Raw genomic sequence first — 27590 nt, forward strand, 5'->3', positions numbered from 1 at the left:
ACATTCCAGCTTTTCAGCTGAGGGAGGTGGGGGTGCAGGCTTGCTGGGGTCCTACAGGCGGGGGAGGGTGCTACTGGGAGAGGCTGGGAATGTCACCACCCTCCCAGCACGGGGCTCCTGCGGTATATAAGGCTGCGCTCCACGGGCTGCTCTCATTTCGTTCCTCTTAGTCCTGCCAACAGGAAAGGGAAGGATGAAGCTGCTGGTTGTAGCTGCTCTGGTGGTGGTGCTGTCTGTCCTAGACAGGGTGGATTCCTCAGCCTATGACAAGATCGTGTCCCACAGCCGGATCAGGGCGAAGAAGGAGGGGTGAGTGTCACAGCAATGGCCCCAGCGTCCTCGCTTAATTAATGCAGCGGAGCCAGCACATATTTTGCCATCCTGAAATAATTTTTTTAGTTTTTCATTGATTTCAAGCTAATTATTAAACAATAAAGTGTTTAATATGTTTGCTTCAATGGACAAACTAAGAAGGCCTTTGAAAGGTTATTGTTATTGTCTTCAGAAAAATTTACAGACTACAAAGTGAGACATTTGACCTAATAATCTGATCTACTAAGCTTTAATAATATTGCCAAAATATTGCTACTTATATATAAGCTTCTGAATAACTGAATTATTTTTAAAATCCAGCTGTGACGCCAGGCAGGAGAACAGAAAAATAAACCCCATTTGGTATCAAAATATACTCCCCAAATATAATTACTCTGCACTTTTTAGAAGCTTCTAGACTCTGGTTAAGTAAAAATAAAATATGTAAATAATAACTAATACATAATAATAATAATAATAATAATGTGAATTGCATTTCAGTCAGCAGCTACTATACCTGCGATATCTGCTGCTACAATGTAGGGAATATCAGTGGGCCCCAAACACTCAAATGTTCTTCTCCACATAAATCATTAAGAGTGCCTGGGTCTCTTCTCGAGTCTGATTGACTGGAGGATGTTTTTTTTTTCGATTTTGAAAGTCTTGTAGCTGAAATAATGTGCATATTAATAAATCTGGAGTCCATGTTGGCTGGAACACATTTGCTGTCCATACTTGCCGTGGTCTGAGTTCTGCGAAGGCTGAGACATGGTGATACCAGTGCGATTCACACGGCTTACGGTGAAACCTCTCCCCCCGTCCCCCCTGCCCTTCCCAGGCCCAACGTCTGCGCTCTCCAGCAGGTCTCAGGGACCAAGAAGAAGTACTTCAGCACCTGCCGGAACTGGTACCAGGGGAGCATCTGCGGAAAAAAGGCGTAAGTGTGACTGGGTGCCCATGGTGTGGCGGTGGGACGCCATCTGGGGGATCGGGATGCGGAGGAGCTAATGTGGAGAACCAGGAGGCAGGAAGGAGAACAGCATCTCCAGCATGACTGGATGCCCCTCATTCCTACCCCCCTTTCCAAACCTCCTCTCCCAGAGGAGGAAACTGCTAGTATACAGCTTTTGTGAAAAATCCCATCTCCTTCTGCTTCAGTCTCCATATGGTTCCGTTTAGATGTTAGGGTTCAGTTTCCACCTCTGACCCTACGCTCAAAAATGTTCTGTTACAAATGAGGTAGCTATGGAGAGTCATGCTTCCATTACCATAAAAACACACAGTCTGATCGTCAGCAACAAAATGTAAGAACTGACCTGCACAAGCAGGCTAGTATTAGCCATTCTGAATTCTGCATGGAGTATCCCTCTGTGCCAGAAAAATAGGTGAACATGCAACTTATTGGGATTCTCGCTAACATAGTAACATATACTGGCTTGTATATGAACAAATGCAATCACAAACCTGGACACGGTTGATGACCCTAATCATCTTGAGTGCAGAACATGGTATAAACTGATGCATGCATCCAAAGGACCCCCATGAAACGCAACCCACGGGCTGGGATGGGAATCCTGAAGATTCAAAGAAAAAGGAGAAACAAAGATGCAAACAGAATTCAGAATCATGAAGTAAGACTTTAATTAGATGTGTCGAGACTCCCCACTGGCCAGTGTTGTGTGACGGTATCTGGTTTGCATTAAGCAGTTTGAAAGGCCACCAAGGTTGACCGCTAGTCTGTGGCTGTATTACCTCAGGGTCCCAGTGCATTTTCCATGGTTTTAGCTGCGGTCTCTTGTTCTTAGAGTACAGTAGCCTGTGGGACCTTATGCTGAGCTAGGCTGGCGTGCCTCTGAACCTCAGCACGTCTGTCTTTTGTTGCCTCTGCTCCCAGATTGGCCTGGCAGCTCAGAGACGAAGCCCAGCAAGGCTTTTCCTGCGACCGTCAGCCGTGCAGCTTGCTGGCTGCTGCGCCTGGTTTATGCTGTCGCTGCACTTTCCCGCTCGCCGTGGCGCATTCTGCATGTGCGGTATCTTATAGCACTGTGAGCTGTCCAGGGACCTGCTCTTTGAGCGTGAGGCTTTGCTGCTCGGTGTTTATCTTAGTCTACGCTATGGAGTCGTTTCCACAGATTCTTTCCATCCTCTGAGCTCTACCGTCCAATCAGAGAATTTTTTTCAAAATCTTTGATAAAATTTAATATATTACCTAAACAATTTAACCCATTAGTCCATCTTTATTTATCTTCTCTGTGAAGTAAGTGAATTGATCACAATTTAACTCAATTTAACACAATTTAAATCCTGGTGAGGATCTTGGGGAGGTCTAGAAATAATGCATCCACAAGTAATATATCCAGTTGAATTGAGTAAGATGTAGTAATAAAAGCATAATTAACGCTTTATCTGATTATCATCTCCAGTATAGTCATTTCCTGGCAATTAAACTGCCATCCTGCTATTACTGAAGGGGTGACTGGTACTAAAATGACTTAATATATTATAAATACTCATCATGACCCTGTGCCCTGATAAGTGGTCATGGAAAATTAAGGGTTCTGAATATTAATAAAAAGGATAAATACATTTATCATGGCTTTTATTAATTGAAAGTTATCTGTAATTGTAATTGTAAAATTATTGATTATATTTGTGTGAAATTAAATATTTAGAATGAATTGTTAATGTTATGTTATTGAAACAGCAATATTTTTAAATAATCTACAGCTACCAGTTTATTAGGTTTGCATAGCCCATTTGTCCGCCTTCTAATGACTTATCCCGCTCTGAGTTGCAGAGAATTCTGAGTAGTCTTCCAACGAAGATGCAGTTTTTATTGCCATGAACAAACCGCGTTTGGTCTGTAACACTGCAGTATGTAAATCAAGTCGAGTCAGTAAAGAGATTTATGAAATTTATGTTTTTTCATAAATAAGATTTATGAGAAGACCTTCTTTAAAAAGTGTTTTTCTTACTTAGCAACGTGGATGAGTCACAGTGTGATGGTAATATAGGGTTGAAAGTCACTCAGGAAGCGTATGGAAGACTTTCAGTGTTGGCTTTCATTACTGAACTACTGACCTAAGAAACTTTTCCAAATAAGATTTTCCCCCCAGGAAGGGGGTGTTGGGAAAGGTCTTACTTTATCACGGCAGTATGTCTCCAACCACATCAACCGCCATTTTCCTGAGAGTCCAATAGATGTAGGGGGATCACCACTGCACCCACTCCCCAGTGTTCAGGCGAAAATCACCACTGCACCCACTCCCCAGTGTTCAGGCGAAAATCACCACTGCACCCACTCCCCAGTGATCAGGCGAAAATCACCACTGCACCCACTCCCCAGTGTTCAGGCGAAAACAGCTCTGCCCTGTGATGTCTTTCTCGTTACGCTGGATGCTGGTCCGTCCTCTTTCATGGGGGGTCTCCCTCCAGAGTCGAGCTTTGACTGCGGTGCCATCTGGATGCACTTCTGCCCGGTGCAAAGCAACATGTGGAACTGCTTTTGGGGAACGGAAGGTTCCCAGGCTGGTCCTGAGCGTGAGACCTCATCTGCTGCAGCCATCAGTTCGGTTTGATTGATGGCAACCCGCAGCTTCCCTCTGGACTCTCCCATCATATTTTCCTGAGATGCTGTTAGTCGCGGCTTTGGAAGTGCAACTCAGCGGCCGATTCCTCTCGGCCTCATGTAGCTCCCGTGACAAGCGATGTCAAGATGTCGGCTGTTAAAGGCAAAGGCTGGAACTGAGACCCTCTGTTTTTTTTGTGTTGATTAGCTTAGCAGATTCTGTTATCTGAAGCAATTTGCATAACTTTCTTATTGTGTATTTTATTGCCTTTTATTGTAAAAAGTCCGCTGTACTGAATTTGAGCAACGTTTTTGTTAAAAGTAATTTTTTTCACCATAAAACTATCTCACAGCTGTAGCGCCAAATACAAACCAGAAAGCATAAAGATATTTTCAAACTTCTGCCTGATTGTGACTGAAAACTGCAGCTGTTTCACCTGATAACCAGACAGACCCCAGGGAATGGATGCCTGTATAATGCACATTTTCACCTCATGAGGCTCAGTGTGGGAGGATTTCAGCTCAGGTTTACCGTCATAGGCACCAGCCAGTCTGGAAGTGGAAAAGGATAGAGAATTTTTCATTGCAAACATGAGGGTGAACAGACAGGGAAAGAACCACCAGGACAAATCAAACCCCTTGTTTAGTGTAAGCACCAATCATGTAGTCAGCATTTCTCCAAATGAAAATGGAGGCTGGTATATTCCTACTCTCTCCTCCAACTGATGTTCTTATTACTGTCATTGATATTATTTACAAAAATGCACAAATAATTCCCTACAGTTGTGTACAAAAAGAGTTTAGGTCTTTCTGGCAGAGCAATTGCAAAATTCCACATTGCTTCATGATGGTTTCCAACAGAGTAAACCATTTGATTGCAATGTGTTTTTTTCATAACCTACAAAGAACGCCTTGGACGTTAAGCAGAAACTAGTCTTGGGCTAAGATAAATGTGTTTCAAAGAAAAAGGATTGAGAATTTCATCATTTTACGATTTCAATGTCAAAACAGTCCTAATTGTCCAGCATTTCTGCCATTGCTTTGGGTAAAATGCTTGGACCACATGTCTACTTAATGGGCTTGATTAATTCAAAATGTTCTATCGATATTGTATGCTTGCAACTAAACACAAGCCTGTAAAAGAAAAAAAAAGCTGCTGACTTAGCTAAAAGACTCTTATAAAAATAAGTTCTGGGATAAACAGGATATTGTAACATGCCTTGATAACGTATTATACCCAGTGTTGCAGTTAATCCAGTTAATTTTCTTTTTTGGCACAGAGATGTGAGGAAATCTGCTCATTTACACTGATTTGAAACTTTTCTTTCATGTTCATTTAAGTAGCATTTTTCCTGGTGATTTTTGCCTGCTTTCTGTTACACTGATGTTGCGTAGTCAACCTCTTTTGTTGTACTTAGATCTCCCACCCATCCCGTATATTATGGGATGCCATATTGAACCAGGGCGGGATGTGATTTCTCCTGTACTTTCATACAATCACTAAGTCAGGGGTCCCAAACAGGATCTGAAGACATTAGAGGGCCATCAAACTGAGATCATGGTTGTTAAAACATCTGAGCTAATTCGTAACTTCAAGTGTGGCTGTGAAATACAATATAACCCCCCCTCCAAGGCATACTTGACAAATTGCAGTATTCAGTATTGCTGTGGACCCGGGGGTGGGCGGGCATGGAGCAGTGCCGTAACCTCAGGTATACTCTTATCCTGTGTCACACCGTAGCCGACTTATAATCGTAGTTAAAAGTCACTGTCCTAACTAAAAGGACCCTTTTATTTATTTGGGGGGGGGGGGGGGGGGGCTGGAACAAAAAGGAAATGAGGAACCTACGTGTTTCATAAGCTCATAAAAGCCAGGTCTGAGATACAGATACCTAACTAATCTATAGTTTCCCCAGGTTCTGCTTAGTAAATAAATAATCTATATTTCATTTTTACTACTTTGATGTGGGGTGACAACAGCGCTGGCCACATATTTACCACCCCTTAGATTTGACCGGGGGTAGTTTATTTTTTAACCAGTAGGCTGGAAAGATAAGACCCCCCAAGATAAACATCAAAGCATAAGGATAAGGCAGAAAAGGTGATTAAAATGCAGTCATTTGGGATGAAAACTTTCTGCTTAGCTTTAAACAAAATAAGTCTCAATGTCTAGCAGATTTTTCCTGCAGCTAATGCTATCGCCAACCATGATTTCTTGGTGCAGGCCGGTGCTGTACGAATGCTGCCCTGGATACATGAAGCTGGATGGGATGCGTGGATGCCCTGCAGGTGGGTTGTGCTCTGTCACACTGCGGGAGATGTGCACACATATGTTTTCGTAACAGCTATGCCAAAAATATTAAGGTCTTCCTTTAAATATTCAGAATAGAAGAAAGTCACCGGGACTTGGATTCCTACAGACTTTTGTACTGTATCTCTGTGGACAATGTGGTGGCTTCTTCTCTTCCAGTGGCCCCCATTGACCACGTGTACGGCACACTGGGCCTTGTGGGAGCCCGCACCACACAGAGGTACTCCGATAGCTCCAAGTTGAGGGAGGAGATTGAGGGACCTGGATCATTTACCATGTTTGCTCCCAGCAATGAAGCTTGGGATCTCTTAGACCCTGTAAGTCAGCCAACATGTCGCTGCGCGACTCTCAGAGGGATTGAAATGGCTCTTCACCCAAATGTTCATGCGACTTCATTTTAAATACAAGAACTTGGTCCCCTTTCTTTTGTTAACAGAACATAAGGAGTGCCCTGGAGGACAATGTGAATATTGAACTCTACAACGCTCTCCATTATCACATGGCCAACAAACGTCTTCTGACCAAAGACCTGAGGAACGGCATGAAGATCACCTCCATGTACAACGATCTTGAGCTTATCATCAACCACTACCCCAATGGGGTGCGTTTTAAAATCCAATGAGTGCTCAGACCAGTGCAGAATGTTGAGAATCAATCCCTTTGACCTTACAGCAGTGTTGGATTTAAGACAATGTGTGTTACAACCACAGGTCGTCACGGTAAACTGCGCCAGGATTATTCATGGAAACCAGGTGGCCACCAATGGAGTAGTGCATGTCATCGATCGTGTCATCACGAGCGTGGGCAACACCATCCAAGACATCATCGAAGTTGACCCTGATCTCAGCGCCTTAAGCGTAAGCATCAGTGTACAGGGAACAGATTCCAGTTAGGAATCATAAGTGATGTTAGTTAAAACAATGAGTGATGAATTACATATGGTGATATTAATTAAATGTTGCATTGAAATACCTGGAGAACTTCAAGCAAACCATATAAAAAGGCGTCAGGACAAAAGTTTGGTGTTTTTTTTTTTAATTAAAGACAGCAGCCACGGCGTCTGGCCTGCTGGACAAACTGGGCGAGCCTGGCCACTTCACCCTGTTCGCACCCACTGATGAGGCTTTCAGCAAGCTGGACCGGGAGGTGTTGGAGAGAATCATGGGAAACAGAGGTGCCCTCCAAGGTAAAGCCCACGCAGGGAGCTTCATCCAGCTTTGGCCAAAAGAATCTGCTCTCGGGTCACACTGGACTCACTTCTGAGGAATTATACACATACATATATTCTAACCAGCCTCTACTCACTTTCAGTAACACAGCAATTCCACAGCTACAGCTTGCTGGCTGACTTTCAAGGCACAGCAGTGAGACACGCTGACTAATCATTAGCAAATGCAAGCAAGTTATCTATCCCATGCAAACAGGGCTTCTCAAGAGCAAATTATCCACTTCTGAATTCTCAGACAGTGAGCAAACACCATGTCCCAACCACAGCTACTGGACAACTACGTTAGTGATCGTTTGCTAGCATCTTCTAAATGACTTCTCATGGAGTCATTTATTGGATGATTTTTAATTCTTTAAAAACCAGACATTGTGGACTATTATCACATACCTCATCATCATTTTTGTTTTATACCTATTTTAATTTTTCATTTTAGTCAACTTTATGCGTAGTACAGATGTACTGTAGTATTAATGTAGTAACCTTGCATTAATAAAATACACAGTTTGCTGTTTCTGAGAAGTGAACAAAGGATAATGGTGAAGAAAACTAGAACATCCTAAAGGCGACCAAACAGCTGACTTTACCTCTAGTACACTGGGTTACAGTACACTGCAGCACAGTACAGTACAGGACAGTACAGTGAGTACAGCACATTTTACTGTATTTGCCTCTCCCTGCCGTCCCCTGGAGGATGGGCTCCCCCTTTGAGTCTGGTCCCTCCCAAGGTTTCTTCCTTCTTGGGAGTTTTTCCTTGCCACTGTCGCCTATGGCTTACTCACTGGGGGCTTTGGGTGGGGATGCTGTAAAGCGCTTTGAGACGATGTAATGTTGTGATAATGCGCTATACAAAAATAAATTTGTTTGTTTGTTTGTTGTATCACAGCACAGTAAAGCGCATTACAGCTCAGCACAGCATAGTACAGTGAGTACAGTGCAGCTCAGCACAGCACATTACAACACAGTACAGTGCAGTACAGCACTGGACTGCATGGTACAGAGCAATAATGCTCAGCACAGCACAGTACAGTGAGTACAGTACAGTAAAGTGATTATAGCTCAGCTCAGCATAATACTAAACTGTACAGCTCAGCACAGTATAGTACAGCTTAGCATAATACCGGAGACCACAGCTGAGCACAGCTCAGTAAAGCACCGTACAGCGCAGGGCGCCAGGCTCTGGGGTAAGAAGCAGATGTTTCCTCTCTTCCATTCATGTCAAAGTATGCAAGACTGGCAGGATCTGTGGTATGTTTGGCAAGGTTGGTACAGCAAAGTGCAACAGTCAGGTGTCACCAGGCCAGGATCCCAGAGGACGGCACAGGTGTCCACCACCCCAAAATACCAGTGCCACAGACTCGCAGCCCCCATTCTGCTGAATGGGGACGGGGTTCCTGTAGAATTAATCTCAATCGACTGGTTGCGGTTACTGTGGAAATGAAACATTGTTTCATGTTCCTTAAATTTTATAACTCTATACCCCTCCAGAAATCACCTGCATTGTAAGACATACAGTTTTTCAACACTGTATTTAGCACCGTTAAACAACAACAATAACCCACAGAAAACAACGCCACCAATCATGAAATAAACCAAAAGCCAGCTTACCAAAACATTCTCTTCTATTTTTCTTTTTCTATGTATTTCTATTTCTGTTTTTTAAATGCTGTGTCATGGTGATACCGACAAACAGACTAGTGTCACCCATTCATACCAGTGGATTTACAGCCTTCGTCTTCTCATCCCCGTGTTTCTGACTCGGCCTTCTGTCACTTTGCAGCACTGCTGAACTTCCATCTCCTGGATTCAGTGCTGTGCTCTGAAGCCATTATGGCTGGCGCCTCCTACGAGACACTTGAGGGTCACAACATCGAGATCGGCTGTGATGGCGAGAGCCTGACCATTAACGGTGTCAAGATGGTGCTGAAGAAGGACATCGTCACCAGTAATGGCGTCATCCACCTCATTGACCAGGTCCTCATGCCTGATTCAGGTGAGACAGCACAAATGTTTTATGGATAAGTACAGTATCAGGAGCAGAGGTCAACAATCCTCTGAAACGTATAAAAGTTACTCTAACAACTGTCTGCATACAGTATGTGACCTCCCAGTGACCTCACACATCCAGGGACTGGGAGTTTGAGTCCCGTGTCTGGCTCTGCATATGGAGTTTGCATGTTCTCTGTGTGTGGGGCTTGTATGTTCACTGTATGTGGAGTTTGCATGTTCGCTGTATGTGGAGCTTGCATGTTCGATATATGTGGAGTTTGCATGTTCTCTGTGTGTGGAGTTTGCATGTTCGCTGTGTGTGGAGTTTGTATGTTCTCTGTGTGTGGAATTTGCATGTTTGCTGTGTGTGGAGTTTACATAAGAACATAAGAACATAAGTACAGTTTGCATGTTCTCTGTGTGTGGAGCTTGCATGTTTGCTGTGTGTGGAGTTTGCATGTTCTCTGTGTGTGGAATTTGTATGTTGTCTGTGTGTGGAGTTTGCATGTTCTCTGTGTGTGGAGTTTGCGTGTTCTCCGTATGTGTGCACCAGAATTCCCTGGGGTGCTCTGATCTCTGGCTGCAGTTCAAAAACACACGGCTGCATGTATTATTGACTGTAAATTGCCCATATTGTGCAATCGTGTGTAAACGTCTGCCCTAAGATCAATTGGCATCTTGCCTGGGGTGTTCCCTGCATCGTTCCCTATGATTCCTGGGATAGATTCATAAGAGCTTATGAATTATTATAGTCAACACTATAATACCTTATGACTTTCAATAGAAGATGCTGTAATGCTTTATTAATTCTCATACTGAGCATTATAATGCATTATGAATGTACCTATAACTATTACAGATGACAGCTTTAAATAAAGTGTTCACGATAGATTTTAAGGTCATTGTGACTCTATATTGGATAAGTGGATGAATGCTCATATATAGCATTGTGAGTTTGGACCAGGGCTGGTACTATATTCCTGATATAATATATTCCTGTTTTTTTTTCCTTTCAGCCAAACAGGTGATGGAGTTGGTCGGTGCCTCCCAGTCTATGTATGGTGACATGGTGTCTGAACTGGGTCTGGTGTCCCTGATGAGACCCAAAATGGAATACACGCTCCTGGCCCCCTTTAATGCAGCCTTCAATGGTGAGTGACACACCTCAGCCCACTTCCAAGTGCCTTGATACTGTGTTTTAGCCAGGAAAGTAAATCGCCCATATGATAACATTCCCAGTACCGCTCAAGATTACTAGAACTGCAACAACAATCTTAAATAAGAGTGATTTGCTATGCTGGCTGTTTCATCTATTAATCTGAGCTGTTTTTATGCAACCCTTATTACGTACCAGAATGACTTTGCCATTTATTGCAAAACACTCACCCATCAATCTATCTTCTAACCACTTATTCTGGTCAGCATCATGGGACTATTGCAAAACACTTCTGGTTTTTAATAACTGAGATTGTACTCTCATCTTATTTCTGTGCTGTTTCTAAATATCTATGAGTGTGTCTTTCTGAACTGGCAAACAGTTCGGAAGAAACCTTTACTCTATAGATGGCAACAGCCCTAGCAGTTGATATTTCCAGATTGTGCTCAGTGGGGCACATTTCAAAGACCTGATGGAGCCAGCAGAGATTATTCATAGTGTATTGTAGAGCTTATAAAGCTTCTTTAATGTGAATTTATTCTTTATTATCCCACCCTGGAACAGACAGCGGGCTTCACCACAACCTTGTACTGAATAAGCAGTTATGGAAAATGGATAGATGGTTATTCCTCATATATTTATACAATTTTCTCTGTTTTTATGATTTTTTCCGAAGATTTTTTAAAGTTATATGGTTGGCTTTAGCATGCAAAGAGTAAGAAACCTCAACATCTCACTGGTTGCTCCTCTGATGTCTGGGTATGAGATGTTGTTGAGGAGCTGTTTTGGCCTTAGGGTGGTAGCTGAGGATGCTGTCATGTATAGCTACCTTGCCGCCCTGTGTCCCTGACTCTCCCAGATGAGGTGATGGCCATGGACCAAGATGAACTACGGGTCATCCTGGAGAACCACATCCTGAAGAAGAAGCTGGTCCTGAGCCAGTTGTACAATGGCCAACGCCTGGAGACCATTAGTGGCAAATGGTTGAGAGTTTTCATCTATCGCACAGTGAGTCCTAACACCTCCTACTCTACCAAAGAAAGAAATGCGAGGAATCACAAATGTTGATATTGCACGGAGTAGTTAAGAATCAGGTGTGCCCAGATTTGTAGAAAGTACAGTTGGCTACAAACATAGAGGTACTGTTTTGGTGCCAGTAGGGGTCTCACTCTTCGATAGGCTGTCTGCATCGAGAATGCCTGCATGGTGAGGGGCAGCAAAGAAGGCATCAATGGCGCCCTGCACCTCCTGAGGACCTTCATCAAGCCAGCTGACAGCAACATGTTCCAGATCCTGAGATCCAGCGGGAAATTCAAGTAAGCTGTGATGAAGCATTCTTCCTCCTTTGAGATGCTTCTTCCTTACGCTTTTCACTCACACCTGCTGTTGGTGTGCCACCGTTAAGTGTCCGTCGTCGTGCCTGATTGCAGGATATTCCTGTCCTTGATGGAAGCCGCGGGCCTGACTCAGTTGCTGCAGCAGGAGGGCGACCATACGCTATTCGCCCCTACTGATGATGCCTTCAAGGGGCTGAGCCAACAAGACATCGCTCTGTTAAAACGTACATCCCACTCAAGTGTTGCTTTTCTTCATATATTTCATCTCGTAATTAATTTCAGTCAATGGGATGACTAATAAGACCTCTGACAAGCTTGTTTTTCACTGAGATCATCTGGGATATAACAGCATTACCGTGTCCTCACTCACGATCAGGTGACGTCAACGCCCTGAGGACCATCCTTCTGTACCACATCAGTAACGGCATCTTCATTGGTGGAGGCTTAGAGGGCGGAGTCACCAACCTGCTCAAGTCCCTGCAGGGAAATAATCTGCGAGTGCTGCTTGTGAGTGGCCTGCTTTGCCGTGATGAGCTCCATAAAGTCCTAAGACTCCATATTAAATCTTTCAATCTTAAAATTATTATTTGCATAAAATGTGGGATTGATTTCTCTCAAACCACAGTACATCAGTGTAGGACATTCCCAGTAATAACTATTATTTACAATAATTAATAGTTATTATTAAAAGAAATTTCCTAGTAACAAAGCATACTTTAGTTGGAAAAAAATATTTGCAGACATATTAAGCTGTATTTCCAACAAGAATGCCTCTTCATTATGGAAATTTTACACATAAGTAAACACTTCAAACTGAGCACAAAAATTACAGGGGACAGGAAATATTTTCTCTAATCCTATTCGCTATTTGGTCCCTGGATGATACAGTGGCTCAGTGCTCAGCACTGCTGCCTTATACTTTTGAGTCTGGCCTTGCTCTCAGTGTGGAGTCTGCATTAGCTCCTACTGTCGCATGAGGCTCCCTACACAGTCCAGAAACCTGCAGGTATGTGAATTGACATCTGGAAATGGCTTACATTGTGTGGATATGCCTCAATATCTCACCTCCCTCAGTGGTACTGGATAAGTGATGACATTTATTTGACCTTTTTATTTTATCTAGAACAATACCATACAAGTGAATTCTATCGAGGTCTCTGATCCGGATGTCATGGCTTCAAACGGAGTAATTCACTACATGCAAACTCTCATTTACCCTGAAGGTAGGTTTCTTGGTCACTGTACTCTCCTCAAAACACTTTAAGAAGTTAAATTGTGTTGTTAAATGGGGTTTCAATTAAGAAACGACTGTTTGGAAATAGAAAGCAGAGCCACAGATGCATGTTCCCCACTGGGAGCCTCAGTCTGGACACATTTCTGTTACTCTTACCTGACAGGACACGCTATTCGTCATCCGCGTCTGATTGGCAGTTTTGTTTTTACTAACAGATTTGCCAGTGGGAAGCCAAGAGCTACAGACCCTTTTAAGGAGAGTTGTCAGACACATCCAGATCAAGGTACAGCACCGAGATGAGCTTCAGCATGAACTTCAAGTTAACATATCTCCCAGCGTGACGCTTCACGTCGAACCGCCATCATCACGTACTTTACAAGTCGGTGCGATCACCGTGTCAGAAAGACAGCTCGCCCTAAAGCAGTCGCTCAGACTGAAAAAGTAAAGTTTTATTGGCAGCATCACAAGGTGCAAAACTTGGCTTTAAGCTATACTGGAATGCTGCATGAATAATAAAAGGAAATCAGAAAGATATAATCATTTACTGGACACTGATTTAAATATACTGTACATAAATGATGATTTCACAAATATCAAAATCATACTTTCTTATGTATTCATTTGCTGCCTACTGAGGTAGATTAAATAGTCAATTTAATTGGTTCTCCAGTGTGGGATTAAAATTATACTTAGTACAAATAAGCTCCTTTCTTTTTTCCCCAGTATGTTCCTGGGTACAGATACAGAGAGATTCCTCTGACTTTCCTGAGTAAGTCCATTCTGTTTTGTTACTGGCTTTTCTTGACACCGTATTATTTTTAAGATTCATATAATTATCCTGCTTCAACTATTGAAATGTTTACAAGCCTCCTCTATGTAGGCTGGTAACTTTCACATCTTTGTTTTACAGAGAGGACTGTCACCCGTGTGATCCAAGGTAAGTGTATCAATACCCAGTATTTGGAGAAAGCAAAATTGGTTAAACTTCTAGCAAAGTTCCTCAGGTGTCATTCAACACTAATGTCATGGAAACACTTAATGAAAAAATAACATTTTCAAGTGGACTTTTCCTTTTGGGAAAACATAGTGTTATTCTTAGCTATTAATCATCCTGACGTGTTATTATGAGTTTTATTAAATTAAATGGCATTTAAGAGTTTCTGCAGAAGGTCTAACAGTTTCTTAAATCCCTCAGTAAAAATGTGCATTTCCATTTTGCTCAGTCTGGCACTTATTTTAGTAAAGTTGGGTTTTTTTTTTGTTTTGATAACTTTATGTTTGTGGTTGTGTGGGATATACCAGCCCACCTCACACATGGGTCTATGGTAGGGTATGATTTCACGTCCTGTGGAAATTTGGTAAATGCCTAATTATTATGGAGGAAACCCCACAGTTTGTGTGACTTTATGTGTCCAGATCAGAGACCCAGATACCGTGACAGGACGCGGAACCGCTCTTTCCGTGACGTTTCAGGTATCCATGAATGAGGCAGGCAATCATACTTCCACAGGCTTATTGTGAATGAGATCTATGCTCACTGCTTTGGCTCAAAGACTCGACAATACAAAGCGAAATCATCAATGGCCTTCATTGGCAACTGTAACCACAGCAACCTGGGTTGACGTTGCTTAACTTACATTCTTTCAACAATACTTGGTGTCTCTAATTTGCTGGCAACGTGTGCTCGTGTGTAGACTGCCATGTCCGCTGTCCTTCCCCATGCTTCATGGGAAAGGCTGCAGGCTCTCATGCAAAGTTGAAGAAAAGAGAAATGGCCATGACACCAAGCCATCAAAAAGGGCAATAAAGCCGATGCTGTTACGGTGCCCATAAATGTCTAGCCGGCTGAATCTCTGGTACGGCTGGACGCTTCCCTCGACATCCGTTCCCAGGAACCCAGCTCCGATGCCCGCTGCTTACCAAGGACCCACGCGCCAGTCTGTGAGCTACCTGCTTGCAGATACTGCTTCGGTTCTAGCTGCACCATCACGCCCTGCAGAGCTGAACAGTTTCTGGAGGCCACGCACTGGTCATGCTGGGGAAGAAAAACACTGCCACCATTTCTTAGCTATGGCTGAAGCCCACTGCTGCATGTGCATGCATCACAGTGAAAGGATCGTCTGGTGATTGATGTACAGCCAAGACTGGTTATATAACAAAGATGCCTGACATCATGTCTGTAAAAGAGGGACAGCAGAGAAGGATTATTAAACAAAAGTACATCTAATTAAAGCAATAATAAAAGTTTAAACATTTAGGAATCACTGAATATCTCATACATGTATTACTGGCTTTTTAAATTGAATAAGTAATTGTGCTATATTTTATGATGCCGTTTGAGTTTTAATGGTTTATCATTGAAGGGGAACCTTCCATCACCAAGGTTACCAGAGTCATCGAAGGAGAACCGACCATCACCAAGGTCACAAGAGTCATTGAAGGGGAACCAACCATCACCAAGGTCACAAGAGTCATTGAAGGGGAACCGACCTTCACCAAGGTCACAAGAGTCATTGAAGGGGAACCTGCAATCACAAAAGTTACCAGAGTCATCCAAGGTACACCCTGAAATAAAAGTGTGAAGGTACAACTTCAGGAAAAGTATATCTTACTTTTGAAAACTTTCTTATGACAATGTTTACCTAAAAGTATTTGACATGAAGGTGGTTATTCTCTGCTCTACCAAACCTAGGGCTGTCCTGCCAAATCTCGGGATGAAACTTACCGGGTTTTGGTACCAACTAACATTCTTAGGTGGAATGATTTGATACCAAGATGATTTTTTTAAATTAGGACCTGGACACCCAAAGACCATTCAGTTATAGGCAAAGCTGATGCACTCAATATCGTAATAAAGGAAAAAAAGTCTAATTCTTTGTAGTATCTCTATTGCGGATAATTAAATAACTCCAGAAACTTCTTGCCAATTGCCAAGGTCCTAAAGAATGGTGCCGCTTAAGCAGCACGTGGCATGATTCATTTCTGAGGATGGCAAAGTGGCTCATTGGGCAGCTATGTTACATCATACTTCCAGTGTTGTGATGGACAGGCATCCTGTCTGGTGTGTTCCCCAGCCGTGTCCCCTCTCCTGCCTGGGGTGTTCCCCAGCCGTGTCCCCTCTCCTGCCTGGGGTGTTCCCCAACCGTGTCCCCTCTCCTGCCTGGGGTGTTCCCCAGCCGTGTCCCCTCTCCTGCCTGGGGGTGTTCCCCAGCCGTGTCCCCTCTCCTGCCTGGGGGTGTTCCCCAGCCGTGTCCCCTCTCCTGCCTGAGATACACTCCATGCACTGTGCAGCAACTCTCTACTGGATGAGTGGCTGGAATCCATGGATATTTATGGCAGCATTCCAAGAAGGATTGAAGCTCCTTGTTAGAATAGACTGTGTCTCTACTCTTCACTAGATAATTGATATAGCTATATTGGTTGGTGTTTGCATTATTATGTCCACCACCTGTATACCAAGGTTAACTAGATCAGGACACAGTGATTTAAAGTATAACACACATCGGACCATAGGTGGGGTTTGATGTTTGCACTTAATTTAATACAGTGTCCAGTAATGCACCTTGCTTACTTTATGTGTTAACGCAATCTGATGCACACATAACCTATTATTTTGTCTGCCTATAGGCTACCAACAAACCACTTATGCAAAGTGCATAGAACAGAATTATAACCTCACACAGCACCATTGATTACCCTGATAGTAAACGACTGCATTCAGACAACTAACTAAAACAAAATACTGAAAAATCTGTGCCTGATACCTTCTGATAGGTAGCCAGGTGAAACACTTAAAATGCTATTCAGCTAAAGCAGGAGAAGTCGTCTCTTTTTCCGACTGGCATAGGCGTCCACATTGCCGATGAACTGCAATTTCAACTCAGGCACCTGAGAAGGGTCCCCCCCCCCCCATATTCCACCCTTGCGTTTGAGTACAAAATAGATTTTGAAAATATAGGAACAAGTGAATATTAAAGTTATGACCTCCATTGGAAATCCAATCGAATTGCAGATTAAAGGTGAACCACTTTAAACCACAAAGGACCCCTGGCTTCTTTATTGTCAGACAGGAGTCAGGGCCTTGTGGCGTCAGCCTCTGGTGTGGACAGTTTCATGCACAACTACAGCCTGTGACAGACTGATTGATCCAAATTAGCCATCCTCAAATGGAATGCATTGAATTAAAATGTCTTCTTTGTTTACACAGGAGGAAACAGGAGGAGAACGAGGATGGCCCCGCCTTTCCGGGAGCGCACACACTGAGCAGGACCATGTGAGGACACCCTCCAGCTAAATGAGATAAGAAGCCAGGAATTAATTCACCAAACGGACCCTGACCTCAAAGCCCCAAGCTGTGGGAATGGTTGTGATTGATCAGGAACTCAGCTTCAGCTCAGAAATCCAACGTATACAAGTGTTATAAATGAAACAAAGAATAACCCGGAACATGGTGCTAGAACAGCATAATCTACAATACATGACGACAGAGCCTGTCTAAGAGGTGATACCAGTTTTGATCAGTTTTACATTTTTTTTTAATTGGTCATTAAATCCAACATTTTATTACTGAGATCTTGAAATTCCACTTGAATCCATGTAAATGTTAGAACTTTGTGTTAGCCTTTCTGAAAATGCATTTATTTCAGTATAAATATGAATTCGAACAGTGTTTTTAAAAATTGCCTTAGGTTTGGCTGATTGTGTGTGGTCAACAAATATTAGAAGTGGTTTTGTTTTTATTATTATTATTATTATTATTATTATTATTATTAATATTGCAGGCAGTACTCTATAGATAGAAAGCGTTTTATAAATGGCAGGCTAACACAAATAGACATGTAAAGTTGAACTGGAGAGACAAAGTATCCTGGAACAGATCTAGACTTCAGTGTGCAAAGATGAGGGCCAACAGGACTGTTTACCTCTGTAATGGTGATTTTGGGGTGCTTGCATTCAGAACCTTGACTGCCTCTTTTCTTCTTCATCGATTTTCAAGCCTTTCTTTTTGACGACGCTTAGCTCCTCTCAGACACCAAGCCAGTCACCTTTTTCGAAAGTAAATGATTTGCAAAGTATCCTGAGTTATATGTCTTGTGCTTAATCAGAATTTCAATCTTGTCGTAATTATGCTTGTTCTTTTATTGCTGAATCAAGTTTCCGAATGAAGCAGCACAAGTGCTGCCATTTTAGCTTGAAATATTTTACGATATTTTTGGAAGCTGGTGTTTAGCAGTAACTGTCTTTCAGATTTTTATCCTGTCACTGCTTAACTATTCATAAACATGTTCCAATAATTACAATAAATCTTTTTCTGAAAATGGGTTGATCAGTCCCTTTTTCTAAAAGTGTCTCAGAGCCATTTCATCTCACCTACAAGCTAACTGGACACCATGATGCTCTGGTTATACTGACTACAAGTTTTATAAGAGAAGAAAGTTCCAGAAGGTGAACTTAGAACAGATGCATTTGGCCTAATTTCATTTTCAAACCAAGGTGTATGGCTAATGAATTTAGAAAAGACTGCAAAGATTCATTTCTAATTATTTAGGCATACAAAAACTGCAAGAAACTTGCTAAAAGACGAATGTTACAATACAACATCTGTATTTATTGAAAGGATCCAGATTGGGTCAAATTAGTCGCTCTCGGTCATGTTCTGCTATGTAGGAACCTGGGCTGCCCAAGGGGACACATAAAATACTTCACGGTTCAATCAGTTGCTGACATGTTGGTCAGCAGGTACAGGAACTGACATGCATTCAGAACCCTCAGCAATCAGAGCTCCTGAAAGCCTCATGGACCTCAAACAAAGGTAATGAGAGAAGGATGGTGAATTAATTGAAAGATACATAGAACAGGTATTCTGAGAAGTATGTGAACATGCAAAAAAGTGCAGTAAGGCATATGCTTGTGCGGTTGTGAATGATGCCAAGCAAATTGAGGATTTCCTAAGTTAATAAAAGTATAAAACTGTGCTTTCCACGGATATTCATGTTTCTCATATTCCCAACTGACTTGATATATTCCAAAAATGCAATTTGTCCAAATAGGTTGAGCTATGATTCATTAACTGCAGAATTTGTAATCAATTGCCACGGGAACTTAAAATCACCATCACAGCATTGTGATTCTGCATTCCCAGCCTGGTCACATGGGCCCAGGTATGTTCCGATAATCCAAAATTAAATAAAATGTAAAATTAAATGCTACTTTTACAAAAACCTGAATATAAGATTGGAGAAGTAAGCTATCTTTCTTAATTGTAATTACTGTACTGTAATTGGTTTGGTGAAAAAAAAACATCTAATTCAATGTTTTGGTTTGTGACTGTTTTACTATGCTTTGCAAAATAGAGATACTGGAAAAGTCACCAGCATATGAATAGAGTTTATTTAATGTATCACACATGGAAAAATTTTCCTGTGTTATAACAGAGCATATCGGAACACAGCTTCCAGATGAATGATGTAAGCTTTTTCACAGGATTGAATGCTTGACAAGAGTGAAATATTATTGGATGCATAGGATGGATGCATGAACTTTTATCCATAAGCTCTGGGAAACTTTTTTTTGTTTTATTTTAGCGCATCGACTCTGGAATCTCTCCATTGCTGTCAGCCACTGTCACAACATAAACATTCTATCATTTAAACATGGTATTAAGTACAATTTGCTGCAGGTAACATTGTTCTGTCAAACTAAAAAAATATATATATAATAATATATATAATAACAAAACTCTGCATCTCATGGTGCTGCACAAAGAGAAGAGATAATCCCACCAGGAAAGTCTTTATTGTGCAAGTTAAAACTAACAGACACATAGTGCTGAAATATCATACATGCAGTGGTCTGACAAATGTCAGACCATTCATTTTGGTATACTGTAAGTAACGCCCCCCTAATGGCATCCGGCCAACATTGTCAGTGGTCCTGAAACAGTCCCTCTCCACCCCCCCGCATCCCCCCCGTTGAGGCCCAGCCCACAGATAAAGTCTAACTGACAGCAAAAAGGCGGTAATGTGAACCAGAACCACATAACTCTTCTCATGTCATCATAATGCAGGTCTGTTACATGCATAGTCATTTCCAGCACATCAAACAGCTTCAGCCACATTTGACCTTCAAAACTGGGATAATTCAGGCTAGAAATTGTGAGCACACTATTTTTTTCTTTCTGATTTCACGGTTTGAGAGTTTTCATTAAGCTGAAAGGCAGTCCTCTTATTGTAATTATTATATAAGGCTTACATGTAATACATTAGTCCATCTCAGTTTACAAAGCCTCATTTTTACAAGCCAGCTCATGTGGATCCAGCAACATAAAATGTGTCATAACTGAACTGGGTTAATGAAAAGTCCCTAAGTACAGTAATATGGAGTTGACTATTAGCGATACAAAGTCTCCTATACTGACACGACCTTGGTGTAATATCCACAATATGCAGCCGGGGTAACATGGATCCAGTGTGATTGGCTCAACATGCCCTTTGATCTGTCCTGCCCCAGCCTGCCTGGAAGGTGATATTCCTTTCCATGTCATGCCAGTTTTTAATGAAGCCGGGGGTCTCTGTTACAGAAGCATTTGGGGGAATTTGCAGGCCGTGTGCCTTGCGGTGCTGCAGGGTTGGTTACTCTCAGGCTTGGCTTTGTGTCACTTCCCACTTAAGAAAAGCAAACTCATTAAGAACAAACGCCATCATTTGCTTTGACTGATACATTTCTGCTAAATGTGTCAAAGCTCCACCTTTTCCTTGCGCAATAAAAATTTCAAAACCATACATGTTAATATATATGCAAAATTCTATACCCGAATGGTCAGGTATTCTGCTTTTTATCATATCATGCAATAATAAAGCAATATCAAGTCAAGTGGGTCTTTCTTGTCACACCATCTGTATACAATTCACAGCATACAGTGGCACAAAAAGTAGATTGACAACTAATAAATATAAATAATACAGAATATACAAACATTAACACACAGGGGATTTGGGGAACCCGGTTATGGCAGAGAAAGCAGAAATCTAGAAATCTTGATTTACAAAAGTGAATGAATAAATAAACAAGCAAATAAATGAATAAATATAACAGTTGTGACACAGATGTAGCAAAAGGTGCAGTGTCCTTTGGATAAAGTGACCAGTGTAGTGGCAGGTCTGATGTATAATGAGACTGGTATACAATTCGGAGTCTTAACAGATTTGGGGGAGAAGCCGTGACAGAACCTGCTTCAATTCAGGCAGATAAGAATCTTTAGGAAGAACATTTGGACCGTCATTAAACAGGCTTGTTTCTGCAGGATTATACAGGATCCATATTATGGTGACACTGATGGAGTTCATTCAGATTGCATTTAAGATATGTACTGCAAAGACTTTTCACCTCAAATGCACTTTTTTAGAACCTTCATGTCAGGCAGAGGAAATACCATACAAGACTAAACTCAACTTCACTTCAGCAAGATTATGGGCTATAAATGGGAAAGTGCCTTGTAACATGTAAGGTGAATAATAAAGTATGCTACACATCATATATCTTTTCCCTGACACTGAGCAGCAGCACACCTGACGAGAAAGAGCAGTTTAACCATCTCGCTCACCCTGATGGCCCAGTGCTGTTCTGTGGTTTGATACAACAGCATGCTGGAGGTCTCTGGTACAGAGTCAGTGTGAGACTCCCTCCTGACGGGGCAAACGGCACCGAGCCCAGGTCCGGATCTTAATAGCGGACGGTTGATCTCAATAACAATTTGAATATTTACAGCGACATTCCTCATCTGGAAGTCAGATCGTGTTGTCTGGAGGCCCGTGGAAGGCTATTCTGACTCATGACAAAATCATAAACAATGAGACAAAGAGTGAAGTCAGTTATAAAGAGCAGCCAGTGAAGTCAACCAGTTCTCCCTCACTGGCTGTCTGAGGGAGATCATACATGCCTGTGCTTACACAGATTTAAATTACCTGCATATGTCTGGGGGCTAATGCAGAGTAATATTATCCCACCCTAAAATCCGCATGATATTCATGAGCTTAAACATGATACTCACAGCATTTCCTCACTGTGGCATGTTTTAATAACAGGATTTCACGTTATGCATGGTGAAAGCGCTCTTTACAACCAACCACTGGGTTCAAGATACATTCTCATTTCATACGCTTTTCATTCCCACAGCACTTCTTCTTATTTTAATAACCTAAAGTACATTTTCTGAAGGCATGAGTAATCGTTGCTGGGTACTGAATTCTTGGCAGTACTTACATAAAATAGTTCTTTTATTTTGAGATCTATGGGTGACACATATTTCCTCCAAAAAGCCATCTATTTCTCTGTTTGTTGTAGGATTTTAATGGTGTTTGATTTATAAATCGTTAAACAAAAATCATCCTCCGACAGAATTAATTATTAGCAAGACCACATGCATTCAGGTTACAGTCAAACAGCAATAAGGTACTTTTAGGATTATCCTGACCCATCTCAGTCTTATCCAGGGGAATAATCTCCTAAAAGGAAAAGGAACTATTTCAAGGAGTATTTGTTTTGCTTTGAATGGCTGCTGTAAATGTCATATTTGTTTGAGTTACGACTGCTGAAATTTTATCAAGACAAAGGTTCCTTTGGAAAAACTTTCCATTGCCAACATGTAGATGCGCGTTTTTATTGCTCATAAAAAGGCACAGGAGCATGTTAGGGGAGGCTGGTCCTGAAGTGCACAGTGTGAGTTTAGGGAACGATTTTGTAAGTTGCATTCATTGTAATTCAGAAGCAGAAAACACAGAAGGAAGACTGCCTTCAAAGATTAAGGAACTTCAAAAAAAGTCAATTTGCAAGACTGTTTCCATAGAGCTGCCTACAGTAGTAGTAATAAAATGTTTCCTAACAATAGTTAACTCACAGAAGATAGAATATGCTGATGGCAGAGATCTAATGGTTTCCTGTGCTGCTTGCTAAGGCTGTATTTATACCAGAAGCTGCATAATCATGGGAAGGAGCCCATTCTGATACTGAGCAGCTGGCCTGTGTCCTGTGAGTCAAACAGTATGTACTTATTTAGCCTGGATTTCAGCTCCTACAGACTCCTTGGGCACCATTGTCTGGGTGGGGGAGGGGGGGGCGACGTAAGAGAGCTCTAGAGGTCTCTTTGGCCCCCACCCCCTGCCACACGCCATCCAAGAAAAAGTGAAATTGGACAGCAAAGTTAGTGGGGTTTGCCGCAGGTGGTGAAGCACCAGGACACCAGTGGGTCCCTGTCGCTTATTGCGGGATGCTGGGATTTATCTGTGGGCCTGGGTTTCATTTTAAGACTTATTTTTGGGAATAAGGGGGAAATGGAACCAGACTTGGGGCAAAATCAAAATGAAAGTTGCCCTTTTTTATGATGCTTAGTAGACACTTTCACAATGGAAACTCCCCCCCATTTCTACAGTTTTATAAATACTGTAGTCCAAACCAGAAATCCTGCAGAGGATGAGTGACTTACGAGCTCGGAGTGGGGGCGGGGGGGCCTTTCCTGTGACTGGCCAGAGTTCCGCTTGCCAAGACAGCCAATCAGCATCCTGCGAGGCACAGCGGCCAAGAGGCTCCAAGCCTAACACTGATTTTGCACATAATTGATTTTGTACATAAGCATTAATCAGGAGAAAATTAAATTTCTGCCGGCTATTTGGTTAAAAGTGCACAGTACCAAACCGAAGAAAGACTAAATAAAATGATGATGATGATGATGATGATGCAGGTTTAATTGTCTAATAAGTCAGTTTTAAAGCACTGAATGCTTAATTACATGGTGTAAATGGAAGGTGTATTTCATTCTCTGGAAATGGGTAATTAGGGCTGGCCTTCACTTTCCATAGCCGCCATTTTATTAGACTTGTTAACAATAATCTATTTTCTAAATGTCCCCAATGGCCTACAATAAAAATCTGGGATGAGTCTTTACTAGGCAGTTGACCCCTGCGGCCCCCGATTCCTCTTCTCTCCCTCCTGCTTGTGAAGCCCCACCGAGCTCGTGGCCCCACACAATCCATCCAGCGCCGAGTGTTTCCTGTGCTGCCTTTTAGCCCCCTTACAGAAAGTCTGTAACTGCAGGCCCGTCTGCTGGAAAAACACAGGAGAAGCAGTGAAACGCTTCAGCTGTTATGCTATTCTGAGAACATGGCAAGATTTTTAACGGCAACGGCTTTGCTTGTAAGGCCCTACATGCTACAAGGCTGCATACATTTCCAATCTCTGTACTGAAATACAAATTGGTTCTATGGATCTATTCTATTATGAGTCAGAGACGGAAATTCTTCGTTCTTAAGAGAATCGTGGTGCATTGTATATATTAACATACTATCCCACATGCTTTCTGCAGGGCAAAGAGCATAACAGGTAAAATTACACCTGGAGGTTAAATTCTCGCTGTCAGCAATTCTAAGAGGACAAAGAAACTCATTGATAGAGCCTTGAAAAATGGACAGGTACCACATAGTAAATATATCACCACTGCTCTTAACATGACCTACAATTCTGTTCATAAATAATGTTGTTAAAAAAGTGACTTTACAATCAAAATGAGTGATGTGTACTCACATGGGTAAGTTTGGTACAGGATGTTGTCATTAAAGTTTGATTTTCATTTTAAAAATGAACCCAGTCACCGTGAGTCGATTCTTTCCTTAAAACACTATTATTTTCATACAAAAGCGGCTCTTCACACTCCTGCCCTGTGCACAGCGCTGCCTGTGCAGCAGCCCCCCCCCCCCACATACCCATTTCCACATTACTGTTCATACAGTACATGTCTGCACTCTATCAGCATTACATTCTGTACTGTTGTCAGTTTGTGCATCTTCATCACCACACTTTTCTTGAAGCTCCCATCTATAATGTATAAGAATATAATGTGTAAAGTATAAGAATTAATAAAGCATCACAGCATCTTCTATTCACGTTCATATGGCATTATAATGTTGATTATAATACTTCATAATCTCTTATGAAGCTCTCATCTATAATGCACTGTAAATACCTTCATAATGCATTATAATGGTTGGTATAAGAATTATAGGTGCTTTGTACTGCATTATAAAGATATCTATAGTGCATTATAAATGAGAGCTTCATAAAGCATTCATAGTGCATAATAAACAAATATTTATAGCCGTTTTTAGAATGCATTAAGAATGTTTTATACTGTGTTATGAATGTGTTCATAGATTCTTATAGAGGTGGAACTCACTGAAAGTATTACTATAAAAACTTGCAGCTAGAATTAATTAATTATGTTATTAAATAAAAATTGCTTATGGTGATTATTACTACAGACTAATTAATTAGTCTCATGAAAGGATTAATAACCATTAACCACAAAAAAATATTGTGATAAGTATAGCTTATAGCTACCCATTTCAAATAGCATCTTCTGGTTCAGTTCATAAAAGATCAACACGTTCTATTTATGAGTGAAGAATAGAGCACTATTGGGCTGCAAAGGGTTAAAAGTGCTATCTGAGTAACAAAGTAAGCATTATGTTACATTTTGCAGGAGGCAAAGGCTCTGCTTGTGCTGCTGGGGTGAAGGCAGTGTGTGTGTACAGTCTACATCAGTGTTTCCCAACCTGGTACTCAGGGATACACAGAAGGTCTATGTTTTTGCTCCCTCCAAATTTCCTGCCAGACAGTAGATTTTTGCTGGGGACCTAGAAGGGAGCAAAAATGTGCACTGTCTGTGGGTCCCTGAGGGCCAGAATGGGAAGCACTGCTCTACACTGAGCAACTCCAGGCATGGTTTTCAGAAGCACTCATATGTCTCTGCATGCATTTTCTTCTCCTTACTGGCTACAATCTGAGAATTCCATCCATCCATCTGCAGACCGCCTCGCCCCGGTGACAGCTGTGGCAGCAGCGTGCTGTGTAGGTAAGACCGAAGCTCTCTGAAGGAAGCCACAGTTCTGGGCTCCTGAGAAGTGGATGGGAAGAGAAATGATCAGACTGAGATAGATGATCACTGGAAGATTAGAAGCAAAATAACTCTGAGATGTTCTGACATGCAAGGTCGGAGTTCAAACCAGACTCTGCCAAGACGTGTGAAACGTGTGAGATTTAGAAATAGAAAATAAATGTAGGTTAAGGCATTCGGCCATATTCTGTGGCCTAACTTTCTCTTTTGAAAACTTTCTCTTTCCTCTGGGGAAAACATATTGCATATTGCTTCATGACTCCTAATTTTAAGTGGATTTTTTTTATGCCAGCAGACAATCCATGTGGTTTCAACTGTTAGAAAAATCTTCATCAGCCTTTCAGCATAAAATTAAGTCAGGGGAAGTGGGCTGCTGATCTCAAACAGGTCAACAAATGTTAATGCTGAAGTAATAATTGATATTAAGAATGGCATTAAATGGCTGTGATGTTCACCGTCTTGGCTGCCTCAGGTTCCTGCCCTGGCGTGCAGGATGGATCCAGTAGAAGGGCGAGATGTGGCTAATTACTGTTTCCGCAACCTCACCCCGGGACAGGAATCAGCCATATGGGCTACATTCCTACAGTGACCCCTTCCAGGGAACTACACCTGCAAGCTGAGCTCCATGAAGAGGAACAATTTGAAGATGACATTCTGTTGAATGACTGAGCAAGAGACACGACACAATACAAATTGCTTAAGAAAAATATCTAACCATGGAAAAACTACTGGATAAGCATGGTTGGAGAAAGGTGTCTGCTTAGATTCAAAGTACATTATATTATATGTTTTACAAATATTCTACACTTTAAAACCTAGACTCACTATACAGTAGCATGCTATGGAAGCAGGTCAAAGTACTAATAACATTAATAACATGATTCCAGCTCTTCTGGCACAAAAAACACTGAAATCACATCCCTTCTCGCCATTATTAGCATCATCTAATGATTCATCTGATGGGTAATGATTAATTGCCACCCGTAATTCGATGGTTGTATTTATCAGCAGCTGGGCTTAAGACACGGTCAGCTCATGCTTGTAGACATGAGGAATTGAGGCTTCCCTCTGTTCTCCATATATCATATGGATTTCCTCCAATTACTCCAGTTTCCTGCTACAGGCCAAAGACTCTAGGTGTTCATCAGTATGCGTACTTAGCCTGTGTTCTCACATGCCAGTATGACGTCATTTTCCATTGCCAAAGACCAGTTCCAATACTCAAGAATAAAAGTAGAGAGGACAGTAAAAATCCCCAGATGTTCTTGCTCCATCCCAGATATCAAGGATGCATCGGTTGCATCCTCACTAATGGGAATAATCCCGTGATTCATTGCATGCCAAGTTCATTCTTACGAGGCAAGTTGGCAAGACCGCTCTTGCCAAGAACACAAGTATGATCTTTGCGTTCTTGGTATTGAGAAACACCCATGCATTAAGGCTAAGTGGTATCCTTAAATTACCCATAGTGCATGATGTGTGTTTGCTTGTACGGGCCCTGCATTGGACTGGAGT

The 27590-nt window shown here is 41.9% G+C and overlaps 1 protein-coding gene across 3 annotated transcripts; it reads left to right on the top strand.

Annotated features, from left to right (window-relative positions):
• The first annotated feature begins 143 nt into the window (after positions 1 to 143).
• Positions 144 to 18450, top strand: postnb (periostin, osteoblast specific factor b). Of its 3 annotated transcripts, none has more exons than XM_072701220.1 (20): positions 144 to 309; positions 1151 to 1249; positions 6105 to 6169; positions 6351 to 6508; positions 6628 to 6792; positions 6902 to 7048; positions 7236 to 7377; positions 9197 to 9409; positions 10422 to 10556; positions 11421 to 11569; positions 11741 to 11877; positions 11992 to 12122; positions 12275 to 12405; positions 13022 to 13121; positions 13348 to 13415; positions 13856 to 13901; positions 14043 to 14069; positions 14549 to 14605; positions 15496 to 15716; positions 17340 to 18450. In XM_072701220.1, exons 1-19 carry the CDS (start codon positions 194 to 196, stop codon positions 15699 to 15701), a joined length of 2292 nt encoding a protein of 763 aa, XP_072557321.1. In that variant the 5' UTR covers positions 144 to 193; the 3' UTR covers positions 15702 to 15716; positions 17340 to 18450. The 3 variants fall into 3 exon arrangements, with proteins under 3 accessions (XP_072557321.1, XP_072557320.1, XP_072557322.1); XM_072701219.1 differs by having other exon boundaries at positions 145 to 309; positions 15496 to 15690; XM_072701221.1 differs by lacking the exon at positions 14549 to 14605 and having other exon boundaries at positions 145 to 309; positions 15496 to 15690.
• The last annotated feature ends 9140 nt before the right edge of the window (positions 18451 to 27590 follow it).

This window comes from Paramormyrops kingsleyae, chromosome 17 (genome assembly GCF_048594095.1).
Source record: "Paramormyrops kingsleyae isolate MSU_618 chromosome 17, PKINGS_0.4, whole genome shotgun sequence".
NCBI classification, from domain to species: domain Eukaryota; kingdom Metazoa; phylum Chordata; class Actinopteri; order Osteoglossiformes; family Mormyridae; genus Paramormyrops; species Paramormyrops kingsleyae.